General features: G+C 45.0%; 1 protein-coding gene across 1 annotated transcript in view; it reads left to right on the top strand.

Annotated features, from left to right (window-relative positions):
- Positions 1–21,557, top strand: part of PPIL2 (peptidylprolyl isomerase like 2) — a 30,823-nt gene that overhangs the window by 6,088 nt on the left and 3,178 nt on the right. Inside the window, exons 6-16 of the mRNA XM_083373261.1 lie at positions 2,296–2,347; positions 5,376–5,467; positions 5,687–5,776; positions 6,815–6,890; positions 7,249–7,409; positions 8,818–8,893; positions 9,435–9,541; positions 14,735–14,824; positions 16,091–16,124; positions 17,787–17,904; positions 19,520–19,576. Coding sequence (XP_083229387.1) covers positions 2,296–2,347; positions 5,376–5,467; positions 5,687–5,776; positions 6,815–6,890; positions 7,249–7,409; positions 8,818–8,893; positions 9,435–9,541; positions 14,735–14,824; positions 16,091–16,124; positions 17,787–17,904; positions 19,520–19,576 — 953 coding nt within the window. The remainder of the gene's footprint in view (positions 1–2,295; positions 2,348–5,375; positions 5,468–5,686; positions 5,777–6,814; positions 6,891–7,248; positions 7,410–8,817; positions 8,894–9,434; positions 9,542–14,734; positions 14,825–16,090; positions 16,125–17,786; positions 17,905–19,519; positions 19,577–21,557) is intronic.

Here is a 21,557-nt window from a genome sequence, read left to right as displayed (position 1 = left end):
CCGAGCTGAATCATTAGTGTTGATCATTTTCGTTTTTTTGTTTTGCTATCTTCTCTTAATTCTCCGGGCTTGAGGGGGTGGGGGGGGGAGAAAAAAAATAAATCTGTTGATTTCCTGCCGTGGGCCCTTTCGCTTCTAGTTGGCGTTTCTCCCTGTTGTTTTCTTTCTCTGCTGGAGATGGAAAGTTGGAGTAGCTATTAAGCTAGATGGTGACCAAAGAAACACATATATATACACACATATATATGTTTTTAGGCCCAGAAAGAATTCCTGATTTGGAAAAAAATTAGAGCAAGGTTTTACACGCCGCCTGGCTTGTTCTGAAGCAAGTTGAAAGGTTTGTAAGAAACCCAAGAGAATTTATCCGTCATCTTTTCTACGTGGTCCTTGACTTTACCCCAGTCCATTTAATGACCATATAAATGAATGAACCTGTATTGTCAAAGTACAGCATGTATACATTGAGATTGGCTGAGCCTCCCTTCCACCACCTTGTTACACCGTGTGAGCTCATTGTAAAAGCTAAAGTTACAAAGCCACAGGAAAAAGGGACCTATGACCGTTTTTTCACTCTTAATGACCATTGCAGCATCCCCATGATCAAAATTCAGACCCTTGGCAACTGGTTCATATTTATGACGGTTGCGTGTGTGTGTGTGTGATGTGATTGCCTTTTGTGACCTGACAAGCAAAATCAGTGGGGAAACAGTGGTGGAGCAGTGGGCTAATGCCTCCTTAAGTAACACCAGCTGCCTGCAATGAGTGCAGGTTCGAGTCCCACCAGGCTCAAGGTTGACTCAGCCTTCCATCCTTCCGAGGTAGGTAAAATGAGGACCCAGATTGTTGGGGGGCAATTAAGCTGACTTTGTAATAATGCCGCTTGGGGTGTGTGTGAAAGCCCTAATAAGCAGGCATATACATAGAACGAAGGCTACTGCTAAGCTTGTAAGTCGCCCTGAGTCTTCGGAGAAGGGCGGGATATAAATGTAATAAAAAAATTAAAAAAAAAACCATGTCACTAACTGAACCACTGCAATCATTCACTTCACAGGCGTGGCAAGAAAGATCGTAAAATGGGGGGCAACTTAACTAACGTCTTGCTGAGCTGCAGAAATTCTGAAAGCTCCATTGGGGTCATAAGTCAAGGACCACCTGGTATGCGTAGAACGATAAAGAGACTTGGGCAACAATTGCCTGGGATTTAAAAAAAAAATAAAATTAGAACTTGGATCTGAGCAAGCCAGTTTAAACTGACAAGAAACAAAGGAGAGAATAACAGTGTTTCTTTTAGGGGGCAAATTAATCGGCTTCATTTCAACCCTAACTTGCTTTGTGACTTTCCTGCAGACTGTCAACGCTGCTAACATCGGATGTTTTTGCTTTGACAACAGATGGAGATGCAACCGTTTTCTCCTTATGTTTTACTCTTAGAGTTAGAGTTAGACGATGCTGGGGGGAGGAATGTGCATGAAATAAAATGTACTGTAAAACTTTTATTTTATTTATTTTAATTCCATTTATATCCCGCCCTTCTCCGAAGACTCAGGGCGGCTTACAAGCTTAGCAGTAGCCTTCATTCTATGTATATGCCTGCTTGTTAGGGCTTTCACACACACCCCAAGCGGCATTATTACAAAGTCAGCTTAATTGCCCCCAACAATCTGGGTCCTCATTTTACCTACCTCGGAAGGATGGAAGGCTGAGTCAACCTTGAGCCTGGTGGGATGCGAACCTGCACTAATTGCAGGCAGCTGGTGTTACTTCAGGAGGCATTTTTTCAATAAAAAACAGAGAATAAAAAACAGAACAGAGAGTTAGCTAGACATAACAATGCTGAACCTAGCGTGAGAACCAAGGTTATCGAAATAAGAGATGATAAAGAATTAGCGGGCTGGAGAACTGGAGGGGAAGCCCGCATTTCAAACTAATTGGAGAACGTGATTTATGACTGTTAACTGGAGGAGGGAATTGTGCTTTGATACTACGTGCTCAAGAGAGGGGAATTCAATTTTTGGCTTCGACTACATTAGCGCCGACGCTACACTACTCGAATAAAGATTCTTTAAGCTAAGCAATGCCTCGAAGTTCTGTGAAGAGTTTCATCTGTCGGAACCAGGACACAGACACTGTTGTTGCAGTTGTCACATTTGATCAGCTGAACTGGCTATCAAGTGTTTGCTAGAATATCACAACTTTTATTTTGTTTTTTTCTCTTTTGGGGTGTTTGTGTGCGCTTCAACTGAAGTCCACGGCAAAGCGGGCAATTAACCGTTGTGCGTGTTTTGTCTCCCGCAGAAGCTCGAGGCCAAATCTCTCATCAAGCTGAACTTTGCTAAAAACCAAGACGGTGAGTTGGCACAATTGTGTTTTTTTTTTGTTTTGTTTTGTGGTGTTTTTTTTAAAGAAGAAAAGTGAATACGACGACTGTGCAGATCACAAGGAGGCCTCGGGGGAGCCGGGAACAAAGGATTCTGCCGCTCTTTAACGACCGCACCCGGGCCTGAAAAATCCTGTCGCGCAGCGAGACCGTTGTTAAGCGGGTTTTGCTCCATTTCACAATCTTTCCCCGCCACCGTTGTTTTTAGTGAAATCGCTACCGTGGCTAAGTGAGTAACTCGGTCGTTAAAGAGAATTTGGCTTCCCCCGTTGACTTTCCTTGTCAGAAGTTTGCAAAAGGGGATCACGTCACACACACACACACACACACACACACACACACACACACACAGGGACACCGCAACCGTCATAAATACACTCCAGTTGCCACACGTCGGAAATTTGTTCACGCAACCCCGTCGCAAGTGTGGAAAGCCAGCGTAAAGTCCCTTTTTTCAATGCCGTCGTAACTTCCGGCAGTCACTCAATGAAGGATTGTAAGTTGTAAGCTCCGTTTCTCCTCTTCCTTTATTACTCAGAGTTAGTTTGAAAAGTCGTTCTCGGCTCCCGCTATTTATCTTAATTCTCGTCGTCGTTCTGGGTTATTTCTCTCCCCCCCCCCAAATTTTAAGTCTTAAGCCATTCGCTGAAGATCGAATTTATAAATTGCTTGTCGTCAGCTCTTCTTCTTTCGTCAGCTCCATTTTATAGGCTGCCCAGAAAGCCTAACCTTGACAAAATTGGTGAGGGTGTCGTGTGGAATGCTTTTGAGTCTTTTCTTAAACATGAGGGCTAGAAACTTGGGTTTGGATTTCTTTAATAGTTGTGGTTCAAGCTGCCATGACCGAGGCCGTATATGTTATTAACAGCTAAGTCTGCAGTTGGTTTGACATCCATCTCTTTTTTGCCAAGAGCCCAGCCAGTGGGACTCTCTCCAGCATGAAATGACCTGGGGTTAAATCTGTCTGTTCCTCTTTGAGGGATCTTCAATTTTAAAAACGTGTCGGCTGTTCCATACAAAGACGAGAAGGGTTCACAAACTAATTGGGTCTGTCTGTCTTTCTTTCTTTCTTTCTTTCTTTCTTTCTTTCTTTCTTTCTTTCTTCTTTCTTTCTTTCTTTCTTTCTTCCTTCCTTTCTTTCTCTCCTTCCCTCCCTCCCTCTCTCTCTCTCTCCACCTCCCCTTTCTCTCTTTCCTTTCTTTTTTCTTCCCTTTTATCTTTCGCTTCCTTCCCTTTTTTCTTCCTTCCTTTCCCTTTCTTTTTTCTTTCCCTTTCTTTTTTCTCTTTCTTTTTGCTTTTTTCCTTTCTCTCCTTCCCTCCCTCCCTCCCTCCCTCTGTCTCCACCTCTCCTTTCTCTTTCCTTTCTTTTTCTTCCCTTTTATCTTTCCCTTCCTTTCCCTTTTTTCTTCCTTCCTTTCCCTTTCTTTTTTCTTTCCCTTTCTTTTTTCTCTTTCTTTTTGCTTTTTTCCTTTCTCTCCTTCCCTCCCTCCCTCCCTCCCTCTGTCTCCACCTCTCCTTCTCTTTCCTTTCTTTTTTCTTCCCTTTTTTCTTTCCCTTCCTTCCTTTCCCTTTTTCTTTCTTCCTTTCTTTCCCTTTCTTTTTTCTTTCTTTTCTTCCTTTCTCTTTTTGCTTCCTTTCCTTTCTCTCCTTCCCTCCCTCTCTCTCTCTCTCCACCTTCCCTTTCTCTTTCATTTCTTTTTCTTCCCCTTTTTTTCTTTCCCTTCCTTTGTTTTCCTTTTTCTTTCTTCCTTTCTTTCCCTTTCTTTTTTCTCTTTCTTTCTTTCTTTTTCTTTCCTTCTTTTTCTTTCTTTCTTTCTTTCTTTCTTTCTTTCCTCTCTTTCTTTCTTTCTTTCTTTCTTTCTTTTTTTCTTCCTTCCTTCCTTCCTTCCTTCCTTCCTTCCTTCCTTCCTTCCTTCCTTCCTTCCTTCCTCCAGAACCCATTCCTTTTTACTGCTCTGTTCACCACATGAAATGTTTAATATTAATTTTTTTCCTCACCCTCTGAAAAATACACCGTTCAGTTTCGTCCAAAGTGAAGTCTTTGGTGCACAATCAGATTGAGGGGGAATCACTTAAGTAGGAGGCCAGCCTGTTCCTCCTCAGCCTTGGATTTGCCCCAACCGCTTGGAAAGAGCCTCGGCTCCTACAAACGTTTGGTCAGAGCTGGGCCTTTGAAAGGCAGGCTCATTAAATCATTTATTTCTCCCAGGGATTCTCAGCTGAAATTATATCTCAGCCTCTCTCCAAGGATTTTATGGAGCTTTTGTTCTTACCAAAGACCCGATGATGCCTACGCAGAGGCGGGTTTGAGATTCTGGTCTTGTGGAATTCTAATTTATTCAGTTGAAATATTTATGGCCCGACATGGTTTCAAGGATCTCAAAAGCAGTTACAATTGCAGAATTGGAAAGGGGCCATTTAGCTGTAAAGATCAACTCTCTCTAGTCAATGCAGAAATCCAAATTAAAGTGTCTCTTAGCTTGATTAGCTTGGCGTGAAACCGGATTTGCTCCCCACTGCTCTAGACACGCTCACTGCAGAGATTTCGCTAATATTTCATCAGAACCTGCCTTTTGGTGAAACCATCCTGACAAACCTGAAGATCTGCTAGCCATCTTCTTTCAGGGTTAAGTTTTCCCTCTGCTTAAGGGACCAGGTTAGAAACCAGGTGGCTGTGAGTTCTAGTCCCACCTTGGGCATGAAAGCCAGCTGAGTGACTTTGGGCCAATCATTAGGAGGCTGTGAGTTCTAGTCTCGCCTTCAGCATCAAACACAGCTGGGTGACTTTGGGCCAATCACTAGGAGGCTGTGAGTTCTAGTCCCGCCTTAGGCATGAAAGCTGACTGGGTGACTTTGGGCCAATCACTAGGAGGCTGTGAGTTCTAGTCCCACCTTTTAGGCATCAAACACAGCTTGTGTGACTTTGGATCAGTCACCTGGAGGTGAGAAACACATGTCGTGTCTGTGGTTCATTTCTCTCTTTCTTTCTTCAATCTAGGGAAATACCACTGCCCAATTCTCTACACAGTCTTCACCAATAACTCCCACATCGTGGCCGTCAAGACCACCGGGAACGTGTTCGGTTCCGAGGTGAGCCGTGTTCAGAATCCGCCCCACGGTTGACGACGCACAGACTATGCAGCTAGACTTCGACCTAGAAGCAGAGTTTCCATGGCTAAGCCAGGCGGTCGCTAAGCGAGTTGCACTTGCCTAGCCCTTATTTCGGGTTGGAGGAAAAACGACACGATGTTTTCTCGACCCTCCATTGATTCCCTGCTTCTTCCTCTCTCTTTTTTTTTTCTCCCCAAGGCGGTTGAGCAGCTGAATATAAAAACCAAGTCCTTCCGGGACCTCTTGAGCGATGAGCCCTTTTCCAGGCAGGACATTATTACCTTGCAGGTGAGGCTTAAAAGAATAACATGAGTTTTGGTTTGGGCATTCTCCTCTTTCCTGCCCTGAATTCCTTAAGAGTCTCCACTTCTTCTCACAATTTGTGTGTGTGTCTGTGTGTGTATATATGTATGTATGTATGTATGTATGTGTATATATGCATGTATATATACATATATATTTATATACACGTCATGTATGCATGCATTCATAATGTATACACATATACATATACACACCCACACTATATACACAAATATACACACATAGTCTGGAGGCCTTCTTTCTTTCTTTCTTTCTTTCTTTCTTTCTTTCTTTCTTTCTTTCTCTTTCTTTCTCTCTCTCTCTCTCTTGCTTTCTCCCTCCCTCTCTCCCTTTTTCTTTCTCTCTCTCTCTCTCTCTCTCTCTCCCTCCCTCCCTCCCTCCCTCTCTCTCTCCCCCCCCCACCTCCTCCCTTCTTGACTTACTGCCAGCCATAAAACTAAAGATTTATTTACCGGTAAGGGCAAACAATTTCAGGGCTCAGTGAAAGGCGTAATTATGTCACTTAATGAGAGATGGGGCAGCCGGCTCTCTCTCTCTCTCGCTCGCTCGCTCTCTCCAGCAGAGTTTGCCCGCGATGGAATATTATTGGAAGCTTTCCTTATCGGAACACACAATGCCACATTTATCTCCCGTTCTGCCATTTGCGCCCCCACTGATCCTCGTCTTCTCCTTCCACCGTTCTCTCGGCTCACTTGGGATTCAGGCCATCGGCCTCTTCGTCCCTGCCCACCCTGCCGGATTTTATTGATGTATTCGGCAGCGGTGGGGGCGGGGGGGGGGAACTGCTCTGGAAGCCGTCCACATCAACTTTCGTCACGAAACAAAAAGCTTTTTTATCCCAATTTTCCCTGGTGGCTTCCCCCCCAACTCCCCCCCCAAAAAAACTTTTAAACAAAATTATGAAACGGGTTGGATGCTCAGCTGAGCTCAGAATTGTCGCTCCAAAGCTGCTGATCTTCTGTTTTTTTTTTTATTATTATTATTATTCTTTATTTCATTTAGGATCCCACCAATTTGGACAAATTTAACGTCTCCAGCTTTTTTCACGTGAAGAACAATTTGAAAGTCACCGACCCGGGTAAGAGGGATGGTAGAGGACTGCGGGTAGTCCTCCATTTGCGACCAAAATGTCCCTGGCAAAACTCAAAATATAATGTTCTCTGTTTTAAAAAAAAAGAAAGAAAAAAAAAGGTGCTGCCGTTTTTAATGTCCCAGCCAGCCCCAAAGGTGTTCGGATCGTGTCTTTCGGTTCTCTGCCGGCTTCCCAAATTCGGTGACCTCAAGATGCATCCAGACTATAAACTTTTGAGTTTCATCAAGAGGGGCATGGGGAAGGCAGCGTCGTCGTATTTCACTTGGAGAAACCAGATTTTCTAAGCGGCCGAGGTTAAAATGTAACGACGGTGGGTTTCCTGATCTATTGCAATCTTTCGCAGATGACGAAAAGGCCAGATCGGACCCCTCCTATTATTTGAAAAATGCCAACGTGGAAACCAGGGAGACGCTGTCGGAGTTATACAAAGAATTCAAAGGGGATGATATTCTGGCAGCCACAATGAAAGAGCCGGAGAAGAAGAAAACAGACAGGCTGAATGCGGTGAGTTGATAACATCAAGGGGCCATTAAAAAAAAAAACACGACAGGAGAACGGCGTGAATCTAGAACCCTGCTTTTTTTCCCCCCAACTTGGCCCCTGGAAGACGGGAGTCACTTCCAACTCCCAGAATGCCAGGTTGGAAAAACGCCGGTGGAGTTGAGTTAGATTGGCCGCGTCAACACTTAACGGGATAAGAGTTTTCTCTCTTTATTATTTCCTTTTCGGCTCTCTAGAGTCCTTCCGAATGGCCCCTAAAGCCTGTTGTGATTCAGGGTCAGCCTGTGGGTTCGGCAGTTGGGTCGGATGACTCAGAGGAGGAGGAGGAGGGGGGTGTTGAAGAACTTGCTGATGAGAGCCCCCAGCCAGGCCCCTCCCACCTGGTGGAGACCCAGCTGTGTGAGCCTGACAGCGTGGATGAAGATGACCCACAGCTGGCCCTGTTCAAGGACGCCCGACGCAGGAGGCAGTCAAGTAGGAGTAAACAGAGGAAGGCAATGGGGATCCTTGGAAGGAGGCAGAGAGAAGCCACGCCCTGAACTGTATAAAAGGGGAATGCGTGGGAGGGCTGGTTTGCTGAAGGCAACCGCTTGGATAGTTCATGTTTCTTAAAGCTTCTGTTTCTTGGTTTGTCTTGTTCCGTTTGTTTTTGTGGTAATAAATTTGGCAGGCGTAATTCCAGCCTCTTGCCTTCTTGTAAAAGGGGTTGTCCCTGCCTTTTCTGCAGGGCTGGTAGCAGGCTGGTACAGAACAAAGCCAAAACCAGATGTGGCATAGAAGGAAAGTGCGGTGAGGAGGGGAGAGGAAAGGGAAACACTGCAAATCAACTGTTTTGAAGCCGGACAGGTTCCCCGTGGCTGCCATTTTTTTCTTTTTTTTTAGCAAAGACAGCTCCTCCTGGCATCCTCCCCTTTGCAGGCCCTAAGTTCTCTCCCAGTACAGAGAGTCCTCAGCCTACGACCACAGTTGCGCCCCAAATTTACGTTGCTCAGTGAGAGAAATTTCTTAAGCCGGCTTTGCCCCCCCGTTTGACGACGTCTCTCGGCAGATTTGTTAAGCGAATCGCTGCGGTTGTTCAATTAGTAACCCCGTTGTGAAGTGAAGCTGGCTTCCCCGTGGACTTTGCTGGTCAGAAAGTCACCAGAGGGGATCATGTCACACAGACACACACACACACACACACACACACGGGACACTGCGACCGTCATAAATACGGGCCAGTGGCCAAGAACCTGAATTTTGTTCACGTGGCCACGGGGGATGCTGTAAGTGCTCAAGGCGGTCGCAAGTGGCTTTTTTCAGTGGTGATGTAACTTTGGACGGCCACTAAATGAACTCTTGTAAGTGGAGGACTGCCCGTGTTGCAAGTGTTCTCCCTCTGATCTCGCTCATCTGTTGCTGTTTTTAACAGGCTCACTATTCCACAGGGAGAGTCAGCGCCTCGTTCACATCCACAGCCATGGCGCCTGAGACGACGCACGAAGCAGGTAAAGGTCCTTCCTTCCTTCCTTCCTTCCTTCCTTCCTTCCTTCCTTCCTTCCTTCCTCCCTCCCTCCCTCCCTCCCTCCCTCCCTCCCTCTGCATAAATTCCACTCCCTTCTAGCACTGATGATGTTACCTAGTTTGGGTAATGAAATGTCTGCAAGAAAAGAAGCAAGCTCAGAGAATACCTAGGACCCCACAATCCATCCTTCCTTTCTTCTTCCTTCCTTCCTTCCTTCCTTCCTTCCTTCCTTCCTTCCTTCCTTCCTTCCTTCCTCCCTTCCTCTGCATAAATTCCACTCCCTTCTAGCACTGATGATGTTACCTAGTTTGGGTAATGAAATGTCTGCAAGAAAAGAAGCAAGCTCAGAGAATACCTAGGACCCCACAATCCATCCATCCTTCCTTCCTTCCTTTCCTCCCTCCCTCCCTCCCTCCCCCCCTTTCCACAAATCCCACTCCCTTCTAGCCACCCAGCTCAGAGAGCACCAGGCACCCCTCAGCAACGCGTCAATGCAACCATGTGCCCTTGGCCTCTGTCAACAGCTGCCATAGATGACGACGTGGTGCGCTACCAATACGTCAAGAAGAAGGGCTACGTCCGGTTACACACCAACCGAGGAGACCTCAACCTGGAGCTTCACTGCGACATGGTAAGGCCACGGTTGGCTTGTGGGTTGCCACGTTCTTCAGATGCAGATGGTCCCTCAGCTGCCTCAAGGCGGAAGGTCCTATAAATCCTGTGGGCCCCAAAGGTGGAGGTTGGTGGTGGTGATGATTTGCGGAGGAAGTTTTGCATTCTAACCACTGTGCAGGATGGAAGGAAGGAAGGAAGGAAGGAAGGAAGGAAGGAAGGGAGGGAGGGAGGGAGGGAGGGAGGGAGGGAGGAAGGGCAATAGCAATAGTACTTAGACTTATATACCGCTTCAAAGTGCTTTACAGCCCTCTCTTAAGCAGTGTACAGAGTCACCCTATTGCCCCCCAACAATCTCGGTCTTCGTTTCACCGTCCTCGGATGGAAAGGCTGCGTCAACCTTGAGCTGGTCAGGATCGAACTCTTGGCTTTGGGCAGAGTCAGCCTGCCACGCTGCACTCTAACCACTGCATCACCAGGGCTCATCTGTGAAATCTTTCCAGATGTGGTAACCTCTGGACTGCTGCCTCTGATGTTTTGATTATCCCCGCTGAGCAGTGTAGCTTTGGGGCCCGTTTTTGTTGTAAGCCGAAGACGACGACTCCGTCTAGTAAAAGCCTCCAAAGAAAGATGCTCTTTGATCACCCGGATGAATCTCCCTGGGAAGAGGTTTGCCTCCATTGCGTATTTTTAGATCCTCCGTGTGGAGGTGAGGAGCGGGGAATCTGTGTACAGCGCCGGCTTGAGAGGTGACGAAACAGGCAGTGGCGCAGACTTGTCACAACTTGGCGTTGTGCAGGAGCCTTAAACAAAGAGCTTTGCACCGTCTTCATTTTTCTTTGCGTCGGTTGAACAGCCCAGAGTCCTTGTTTCCTTCCTTCCTCCCTCTTTCGCTTTGTCTCCTTCCTTCCTTCCTTCCTTCCTTCCTTCCTTCCTTCCTCTCCCTCCCTCCCTTCCTCTCTTTCCCTTCTTATCCCTCCCTCCCTTTTGTCCTTCCTTCTCTATTTCTTTCCCTTTGTTCTTATCCCTCCCTTTCTCTTTATCTCCTTCCTTCCTTCCTTTTCTTCTTTCCTTCCTTCCTCTCTCCCTCCATCCCTTTCCCTCCTTTCTTATCCTCCCTCCGTCCCTTTTGTCCTTCTTTCTCTATTTACTTCTTTGTTCTCATCCCTCCCTTTCTTCTCTCTTTATCTCCTTCCTTCTTCCTTCTCTCCCTTCCTCCCTTTATGTTCTGTACCAGCCTGCTACCGGCCCTGCAGAAAAGGCAGGGACAACCCCTTTACAAACGGCAAGAGGCTGGAACTAAGCCTGCCAAATTTATTAACATAAAACAGAGCAAAACAAGACACGAACCATGAAACAGGAGCTATTCAAGCGGTTGCCTTCAGCAAACCAGCCCTCCCACGCATTCCCCTTTTATACAGTTCAGGGCGTGGCTTCTCTCTGCCTCCTTCCGAGGTGCCCCATTGCCTTCCTCTGTTTACTCCTGATTGACTGCCTCCTGCGTCGGGCGTCCTTGAACAGGGCCAGCTGTGGGTCATCTTCATCCACGCTGTCAGGCTCACACAGCTGGGTCTGCGTCATGACCAGGTGGGAGGGGCCTGGCTGAGGGCTCTCATCAGCAAGCTCTTCAACACCCCCCTCCTCCTCCTCTGAGTCGTCCGACCCAACTGCCGAACCCACAGGCTGACCCTGAATCACAACACTTTATCTCTTTCCCTTCTTATCCTTCCTCCCTCCCTTCCTTTTGTGTTCTGTTTATTTCTTTCCCTTTGTTCTTATCCCTCCCTTTCTTCTCTATCTCCTTCCTTCCCTCCTGTTTTTTTTTCTTTTTCCTTCCTTCCTTCCTTCCTTCCTTCCTTCCTTCCTTCCTTCCTTCCTTCCTTCCTTCCTTCCTTCCTTCCTTCCCCTTCCATCCACCCGTCCTGTTGAGGTCCTGGGCCCCAGATCCCTGCTTTGTGCATCAACCCTAATCAAAGCAACCCTCGCAGATGGCTGTCGAGAGCTTTCCATTGCCGGAATCACACTTTCCTACCGTGCCACGGGCATCTCTTTGATTCGAGGTGTTGAAGCCACGTCCTCTTTGTGTGGCCTCCGTCAAAAACCCGGGTGTGTCGTTGTGAAGATCTCAAGGCCTGGCAGGTTAGGTTTCACGGAAGATCATCATCTTGGGACAAAAGAAAGTGACCGAGAAGCGACGCCTCGTGAGTGGAAGGCAAAAGACAATGTAATCCAGTGATCCAGTGCCTTCCAAGCCAACTGGGACTTTGAGCTTTGGCCAATCAAACTGGGAAAGCAAGACTGCTCTACACATAGTCCCCGGCTGACCGCCACAATTTGAGCCCCAAATTTATGTTGCTAAGCGAGACGGTTGCCAAGTGAGTTTTGTCTCGTTTTATGACTTTTCTCACCCTACGGTTGTCACGCGAACCACTCACCGCAGTCGTTAAGGGCCTAACACTGGTGAAGTGAACCTGGATTCCCCATTGGCTTTGGCTTGTCAGAAGGTCGCAAAACGGGATCACACGACTCCGGGACATGACAGCCATGATAAACATGAGCCGGTTGCCAAGCATACGAGTTTTGATCAGCGTGAAAATGGTCACAACGTCTCTCTCTCTCTCTCTCTCTCTCTCTCTCTCTCTCTCTCTCTCTCTCTCTCTTTTGAACGGCCGCTAAATGAATTGTTGTAAGTCGAGGACAACCTGCACTTATTTTTACACCTTGCTGTACATTGACTCTCTTTCCCGGGAAAGTTGAAAAGGTCTCCGCTTCGGAGCTTTCAAGGAGTGAGGTTGGAGCAAAGAAGCTTTTAAGCTGTTTTTTTTCTCGTCCTTCCTTTCAGGAACGTTACTAAGGCAACTCCGGCTGGCTTGCCAGAATGTGATGCGCCTCGCATGATGCGCAAGCAGTGGCCATGGGAACCAGCTCTCTCCATGTGTCTGGAAAGAGCGAGAGAGAGACAGCCTGTGTATAAATATAAATAAAAATCTCAGGAAAATAATTTGCAGCCCACAGAGTGTTTGTAAAAAAATATAAATGACGCCTCGTATCTCTTTCCACTGTTAAAGCAATTTATTATTGCTTTACTGAGCGCTGAAAGGGGCAATTTGGGCTCTCCCTAAAAGGAAAAATTCGTTTTTTGCAGATGGTCCCCGACTTAACAAGCATTCGTTTAGTGACCGTTAGAAGTTAGAACAGCGCTGGGGAGTGGGGGGGGGAAAGTGACTTACCACTGTTTTTTTTTCCTCCTTGACGACCGTTGCAACGTCTCTGCGTTCGCGTGATCAAAAGTTCGGCCGTGATCAAAGTTGGGATAACACGAAATGTTGAAATAAAAGAAATTTTGGTCACTAAATTTAAGAGATTTGGCAATTATTAGAAAATAAGAACGTATTAAATAAGAATGTATTATCAATTTGTGCATGTAGAAAGTGAGAACTTAAATAGATAAGACGTGTATCCTGAACACCGGATGTTGCGAGGAATTGTGACAAAGGGAATCGGGGTCATTCAAAACTTGGAAATGATAGATGTTGTTGTTAGCTGCGAAGTCGTGTCCGACCCATCACGACCCCATGGACAACGTTCCTCCAGGCCTTCCTGTCCTCTACCATCTTCTGGAGTCCATTTAAGCTCACGCCTCCTGCTTCAGTGACTCCATCCAGCCACCTCGTTCTCTGTCGTCCCCTTCTTCTCTTGCCCTCAACCTTTCCCAGCATTAGGCTCTTCTCCAGTGAGTCCTTCCTTCTCATTAGGTGGCCAAAGTCTTTTTGAGTTTCAACTTCAGGATCTGGCCTTCTAAAGAGCAGTCCGGGTTGATCTCCTCTAGGACTGACCGGTTTGATCGCCTTGCAGTCCAAGGGACTCGCAGGAGTCTTCTCCAGCACCAGAGTTCAAAGGCCTCAATTCTTTGGCGCTCAGCCTTTCTTATGGTCCAACTTTCACAGCCATACATCGCAACTGGGAAGACCATAGCCTTGACTATGCGCACTTTTGTTGGCAGGTTGATGTCTCTGCTTTTTAGTGTGCTGTCTAGATTTGCCATGGCTTTCCTCCCCAGGAGCAAGCGTCTTTTAATTTCTTGAAATGATAGATATTAAAGGTTAAATTTAATTATTAATGGCAAATGAAAATTGGAAAAAAACTCACTAGGTTACTGAATGTTAAAACAACCAAGATATATATAAACTAAGAACTACTAAGAAATTTATTTTTCATTTGATTGACAGAACAAGAAGTGTATTAACTTAAATATGAGACAGTATATATTAAAAGGGAAAAGAGAGGAAATATTTACTGTAATAGTTTGAGATTTTTACCAATGATATCTGTATGTAAATGAATTATTGTAACTCAGCCGCCACGTTGCTTTTCAAAGATATAAATGTAACATTAGAAAATCAATATAATTTTTTTTAAAAAAAAACTTCGGCCGCTTGACAACTGGTCTCATATTTATGACGGTCGCAGTGGTCCCGTGCGGGGTGGGGGTGTCATCTGATCACATTTTGCGACCTCCTGACAAACAAGTCACTTCTGTTGCTAAGCGAGGCATTTGAGAAGTAGCTTTTGCCTCGTTTTATGACCACTGCTTGCCGTTCTTGTTTAAGCGATTCACCGGAGTTTGTTAAGTTAGTAACACAGTCGCTAAGCGAAGCTGGCTTCCCCATTAGTTTTTTGCTGGTTGGACGCTCGCAAAAGGGGATCACGCGATCCCGAGACTGTCCCACCTAACGAGTCGGTTGCCAAGCGTCTGATTTTTGATCGTGGTTGATGCTGCGACGGTCGTAAGTGTGCAAACTGGTCGCAAGTCACTTTTTCCAGGGCATCGCGACTTCGAACAGTCACTAAACGAACTGTGGCACGTCAAGGACTACCTGTGATCTCAGCCATGGCTTTTTTTTTAATTTATTTACTATTTATTTGTGAAATGTATTTGCTGCCTCTCTCGCCGTGGGGCTTCCCTAGGCGGCTTAAGGAAGAAACTAACAGAAGTGTTAACAAAACAGAAGGGTAGAACAATAGAATAAGCGGTAAAAAAAAAGAAAATGGCGAGAATCTATCCATTATGATAACGAAAGGCAAAGAGGTGGAAAGAACAAAGGGTTTCGCCGTAGTTCTTCCCACCAACGGCTTTCCTGTGTAAAAAACTGACTTGATTTCATTACAAGCAGCTTGTGTGTATTTTTGTCTTTTCCCCTGTCTTTCCCAGACCCCTAGAACCTGTGAAAACTTCATTAAACTCTGCAAGAAGAACTACTACGATGGGACCATATTTCACCGATCCATTCGTAATTTCGTGGTGAGTATCGAACCGGAAGGCCGAAGGCAGAAATATTTGCTCGGCAAACGAGAGAGAAAGAGAGTTGCTGGGGTCTTAATTAAGGGCTGTCCTGGGGGTGGTTGCCGCCATCTCCTCTAGATCAACAACCAGCATTTGAGGGGCTGCCACAAAGAAGAGGACGGGGGGGGGGGGGGTCACGTTATTCACCAAAGCACCGGAGGGCAGGACAAGAAACAACAGTTGGAAACTGATCAAGGAGAGAAGCAACCTGGAAGCAGGAGAAATTTCCTAATAGCGAGGACAATCAACCAGTGGAACAGCTTTGCCTCCAGAAATTGTGGGTGCTCCCATCACTGGAGATTTTTAAGAAGAGAATGGACAGTCACTTGTCTGAGCTGGTAGGGGTTCTCCTGCTTGAGCAGGGAAGGGGGCTGGACTAGAAGACCTCCAAGGTCCCTTCCATCTCCTATTCTATTCTATTCTATTCTATTCTATTCTATTCTATTACTCTATTCTATTCTATTATTCTATTCTATTATTCTATTCTATTCTATTCTATTCTATTCTATTCTATTATTCTATTCTATTCTATTCTATTCTATTCTATTCTATTCTATTATTCTATTCTATTCTATTATTCTATTCTATTCTATTCTTATTCTGTTATTATTTTATTCTGTTCTACTATTTTATTCCATTATTCTATTCTATTTTATTCTTATTCTATTTTTATTCTGTTCTATTCTATTCTATTTCTATTTCTATTATTTCTATTTCTGTTCAACTGCAGTGGACCTAGCCTAAAGCCTGACCCAAACAGAACATGTTCCAGAGCAGCAGAGAATTGCTCGGTGTCCTTAACCGCCCTCGTTGCCATCAGTCACGCCATCATCAGTTCAACCTCAGAAGTTGCCTTTTCAGACAGTTAGTCCTTGGCTTTACGACCTAACCCCTAACATTTCTTCTCTCTTGGACCCTGACCCACAGTTCACCCTGTGAGGAAGTCTGTGCCTGGAGAACTTGTGGGTTTTGCTACTATTTCCCCTTTGCCAAGCTTCTTCTTTTTCCCTGTTCAGCTGCTGAAAACTTTATTTATTGTAATTTGGTTGATGGATTACGGCAGGGCCCCAGTTAAAGGAGAAGGAAATAAAAAAATAATGGGTTTTCTTTTCTCCGGTGGGTTGATAAAAAGGAACATCTTGAAGGATCTCAACGATAAATCCACGGCTGTTCAGCTTCTCTCCCCTCCCCACCTTACATTGTCTTTATCTTTTGATTGTCTAGATTCAAGGTGGAGACCCAACCGGGACTGGAACAGGTAAAGAATCCCAGATTTTCTTTCTTTGACTCATTTTAGTTCTTTGTAGACCCTGTAGCAGGAGGAAAGCCTCGTTATTCTATTATTATTATTATTATTATTATTATTATTATTATTATTATTATTATTATTATTATTATTATTATTATTATTATTATTATATTATTATTATTATATTATTATTATTACTATTATTATTATTATTATTATTACTATTATTTTCTATTATTATTTTCTATTATTATTTTCTATTATTCTATTCTTATTCTATTCTATTATTCTATTTTACTCTATTATTATTCTATAATATTCTACTCTATTCTAATTATTATTCTGTTCTATTCTATTCTACTGTATTCTATTATTATTCTATTCTGTTATTCTATCCTATCCTATCCTATCCTGTTCTAAATATTTGCTTCTGATAAGGACCAGTTCAGGAGGAAAAACTTTTATTATTTATTTATTTATTATTTGACTTATATACCGCCTGTAGGACGCAGGGCGGTTCACAAGGTTTTTTTTAAAAACAATGCAGCAAATTACAAAAAATTAAAAACAATTAAAATGATTACATTAACCTTGAAATAAAAACCCCAATTAAAATACAATTAAAACTCCAGTTAATACTTTGAGCCAGAAAGCTCAAAGAGCCAGGTCTTCAGGTGCCGGTGGAATGAGCGGAGGTCAGGGGCAGTCCTAAGCTCTACGGGCAGCTGGTTCCAAAGGGCCGGCGCCCCCACAGAGAAGGCCCTCCCCCTGGGTATTGAAAATGACAGCCGTTCATCTCTCCTCGTGTGGAAGGAGCAGCCATGCAACTGGGGCAGAGTGAAATTGAAATTCCACGCTGGGTCTGTACAGGAACGAAAATCAGGCGAGGCAGATGAAGAGGAGTCCAAAGTGGATTCCTTGGAGGTGTCTCCTACAGAAATAGGTCGGATAGTTCTCCTTGCACAGAGTGAACATCCGGGACGCTTCACTTTCTTTCAAATCTCTTCCAAGGGCAGGAAACAAATGTGGACCCACCGATAAAGGGGACTGATTTTTGCTGTGTGTGGGTTTTTCCCCCCTTTTTAATTGAGTTGGCAGAGATTTCTGGCACTTCGCCATCTGCCAGTAGTAACAACAAAGCTGTCCCTTTGTCTTAGCTGTAAATTGTACAGCTGAAAATTTGGGATTTGACAAGAGATGGATTTGTGGCGTCCGTGGTGCTCCTTGAGCTTGGGTTGTTTTCATGTAAGTGTTTCATCAGCCAAGTACGTAATATCACTGCTAGAAGGTGGGAGGAGGAGGGGGGGGATTGTGTGGTCCTTAGTGCTCTCTGATCATGGTAGTTTTCTAGCAGATGTTTCATGACCCAACTAGGTAACATCATCAGGTGTAGAAAGATGTGGGTTTTGTGGAGAGGAGGAGGAGCATTGTAAATAGCTGGACCTCAGTTACAGGCAGAGCAAAGATCTCCCTTTCTCCACCATCCAGACAAGATCCTTTTGAGAAGTTGGACATACGACCCTGCAGTGGAACTTAAGAGTTGCCTTGAGGCAGCCCGTCGGCTTTTACTCCATGCCGGAAATGGCTTCCCCTTCCCTTCCATTCCCTGCTCCCCCTTCTGTCCCGTGGAAGCAGCGCTGGCTTTCAGACACGTCCGCCTTTTCATTCCAGGAGGAGAGTCGTGCTGGGGGAAGCCGTTCAAAGACGAACTGAGGCCCAACTTGTCCCACACGGGACGAGGCGTCCTCAGCATGGCCAACACGGGGCCCAACACGAACAAGTCTCAGTTGTAAGTGGTGACTTGGCTCTTCCCGTGTCCTCTGGAAAGAGCGAGGACTCGGTTCTCCAGGTGGAATCTAACTTCAAAGGTGGTCTTCTCACTTATCTTCATCTGCTTAAAGTTTGCAGCTTCTACTTTGTCATTTAAAAAAAGGCCCACCTTAGGGCATCTTTGAGGACCACCTGGAAGATAATTTTTAAAAAAAAACCATGCTAGTGAATCCTTTGAAGAGCGTATTTGTAACTTGGCGTTGAATTGGGGTATCCTTGGTGCTCTCTGACCTTGGTTGGTTTTCTTGCAGACGTTTCATGACCCAATTAGGTAACGTCGTCAGTGTTAGAAGGGAGGAGGAGGAGTGGCACTGGGGGGGCCCTGGTGCTCTCTGAGCATGGTTGTTTTCTTGCAGACATTTCATGACCCAGTTAGGTCATCAGTGCAAAAGCTGAGGACTCTTCCGCTGAGGAGCACCGATGACGTTACCTAGTTGGGCCATGAAACGTCTGCCGGAAAGCCACCAAGCTCAGAAAGCACCAAGGACCCCACAGTCCAACAGGTAACTGGACGATTGCTGCAAAGCAAAATTCGTCACGGGCCGTCCCCGGCATACAACTCTAATGGAGCCTGCCCATTATGGTCGTAAGTTACGATGATCGTGAAGAGGGTCAGCCATGGGACCCATCCCATTTTACAACCATCTTCGCCCCAATCGTTAAAAACACCACAGCCACCAAGCCAACAATTGTTCCCTGTGGACAACACAACACTCTTTACCGTCCAGTTTTGCCGAAAACCGGAAATAAATGCTGGGTTTGGCGGAAAACGTCATAAAATGCAGTCATACAACCTTGCAAGGGCCATAAATGCTGGCCACTCGCTAAATGCCCAAAATGCAGTCACGTGACTGTGGATGGGGCAACCATCACAAATAGCCTGAGAGAGATCTATTATGCCATATTTTCCCGAAAATAAGACCGTGTCTTATATTAATTTTTGCTCCCCAAGGCACGCTAGGGCTTGTGTTCTTATTTTCGGGGAAATACTAAATGCGTCCATCTGCCTGACGATCTTAACTGGGGCTTATTTTTTTAGGGTGGGGCTTTTAATACGAGCATCCTGAAAAATCACGCTAGGGCTTATTTTTCCAGTTAGGTCTTATTATTATGGGGAAAAATTTCGGGTAATTTTAAACATATTTTGTTCATAAATGGAGGATAGCTACAGCTCCCGCAGTGGCCTTTCCCCCCCCCCCCCAAACCGGCTTCCTGTGTTTCTTCCATTTGTAAAACACAAAGAGTTCCGGCAGTGCCGTAAATTAAATCTTTAATTTAATTTAATCAACCCAGTCGTGGCACCCTGTAATTGGATTTGTGAAGCCACCGATTGCATAGCCCAGCTCGGGGGAATTTTTTTTACGTTTTTTTGTCCCCCCCACCCCACCCCAATTTTTTCAATTTCATCCGGAACTGTCTTGCCGTTCGCTCTGCCAAGACAGGTCTACCCCCTCAAAACTGGTGACCCTTTGGCTGAGACGAGTCACAGCTCTTGGCGTTGTTGTGATTCGCTTGTTTTGGGGGACGCTCTCGATGCGTTCATTTTACGACGTGCTTCCTTTTTCTCCTTCCAGCTTCATTACGTTCCGCTCCTGTGCCTATCTGGATAAGAAGCACACTATATTTGGAAGGTAAAGTTAAAAAAATTTCTCCATATCGTAGCCAGCATTTCGTAATGGCCATAATAGCAGTCTGTACAGCAACCAGTTTTTTATTATTATTATTATTATTATTATTATTATTATTATTATTATTATTATTATTATTATTATTATTTAATTATTTAAAAATGACTGGAGATGGGCTTGCAGGCCCCCTCAGTGTAAAAGAGCTCAAATTCATGAGCCTGCTTACCATTGATAAATGCTCCAATCGTTTGATAGGGGATTCGTTAGAAACCGCTGCTCTGCCACATATCTGAATAAAAGCTTTCCTGGTTTGTCCCCACTGGAGCCAAGCTTGAAAGATATAAAAGCAGAGTCTGTACAGACATTCATAATTTGAGTCTTCGGCCTGTCAGAGCCTTGGTGGAGCAGTGGGCTAATGCCTCCTTAAGTAACACCAGCTGCCTGCAATGAGTGCAGGTTCGAGTCCCACCAGGCTCAAGGTTGACTCAGCCTTCCATCCTTCCGAGGTAGGTAAAATGAGGACCCAGATTGTTGGGGGGCAATAAGCTGACTTTGTAATAATGCCGCTGGAGGGGGGACACGAAACCCCTAATAAGCAGGCATATACATAGAATGAAGGCTATTGCTAAGCACATTGATTTGTGCTTCTTAGATTGTAAGCCGTCCCGAGTCTTCGGAGAACGGCGGGATATAAATGGGATTTTTTTTTTAAAAAAAGGCTCATTCTTCCTTTTCCGTCAGAACTTCAGCCTTGCAATAATGAAAACAAACAAACTTTTGGTTAGAGCCTACAGCTCAACATGTGGCCTTTTCCTAGCAGGTCATCTTACTGCTGGTGAGGTAGCCCTTATTACAGTCACCCAAGTCACAGCAACCTCTTCCCCGGGTTAACATTAAGGGCGAGGGAGCTTTAAGTCAATTGAAATGAGCACAAAGCTACCCGCGTTTCTCAATCTGGGCTTCATGAAGATAGGTGGACTTCAGCTCCCAGAATCCCCCAGCTAGACTGGTTAAGTAGGTGAAAGGGGGGGGGGAATTAACACAGGTTGGACTGAAAATTGCACCGATAAGAAGAGAATATACGTAGCTCAGGGTGGAACTGTGAGGTCCCTGGTGCTCTCTTGAGCTTGGTTGTTTTCCTGCAGACGTTTCATTACCTAGCTAGGTAACATCATCAGAACTAGAAAGGGATTTATGGAGAGGAGGGAGGAAGGAAGGAAGGAAGGATTATGGGGTCTTTGGTGCTCTCTGAGGTCAATTATTTTCTTGCAGATGTTTCATTACCGAAGTAGGTAACATCATCAATGCTAGAAGGGAGTGGGGTTTGCAGAGAAAAGGAGGAGGAGGGGGACTGTGGGGTCCTGGGTGCTCTCTGAGCTTGCTTGTTTTCTTGCAGACATTTCATTACGCAAACTAGGTAGCATCATCAGTGCTGGAAGGGAGTGGAATTTATGGAGAGGAGAAAGGAAGGAAGGAAAGAAAGAAAGAAAGAAAGAAAGAAAGAAAGAAAGAAAGAAAGAAGAGAAAGGGAAGGAAGGAAGGAAGGAAGAAAGGAAGGAAGGAAGGAAAGAAAAAAAAGAAAGAAAGAAAGAAAGAAAAAGAAGAGAAAGGGAAGGAAGGAAGAAAGAAGAAAGAAAGAAGAGGGGAAGGAAGGAAGGAAGAAGGAAGGAAGAAAAGAAAGAAAAAGAAAGAAAGAAAGAAAAAGAAGAGAAAGGGAAGGAAGGAAGAAAGAAAGAAGAAAGAAAGAAGAGAGGAAGGAAGAAGGAAGGAAGAAAAGAAAGAAAAAGAAAGAAAGAGAAAAAGAAAGAAAGAAAGAAAAAGAAAGAAAAGAAAAGAAAAGAAAGAAAAAGAAAATGAACTATGAGGTCCTTGGTGCTCTCTGAGCTTGCTTGTTTTCTTGCAGACGTTTTATTACCCAGCTAGGTAACATCATCAGTGCTAGAAGGGAGGGGGGTTCGTGGAGAGGAAGAGGAGGAGGAGGAAG

The sequence above is a fragment of the Vipera ursinii genome (genome assembly GCF_947247035.1).
Source record: "Vipera ursinii genome assembly, chromosome: 14".
Classification (NCBI taxonomy): Eukaryota; Metazoa; Chordata; class Lepidosauria; order Squamata; family Viperidae; genus Vipera; species Vipera ursinii.
Note: the sequence above shows the minus strand (reverse complement) of the source record. Positions and strands in the feature narration are given on the sequence as shown.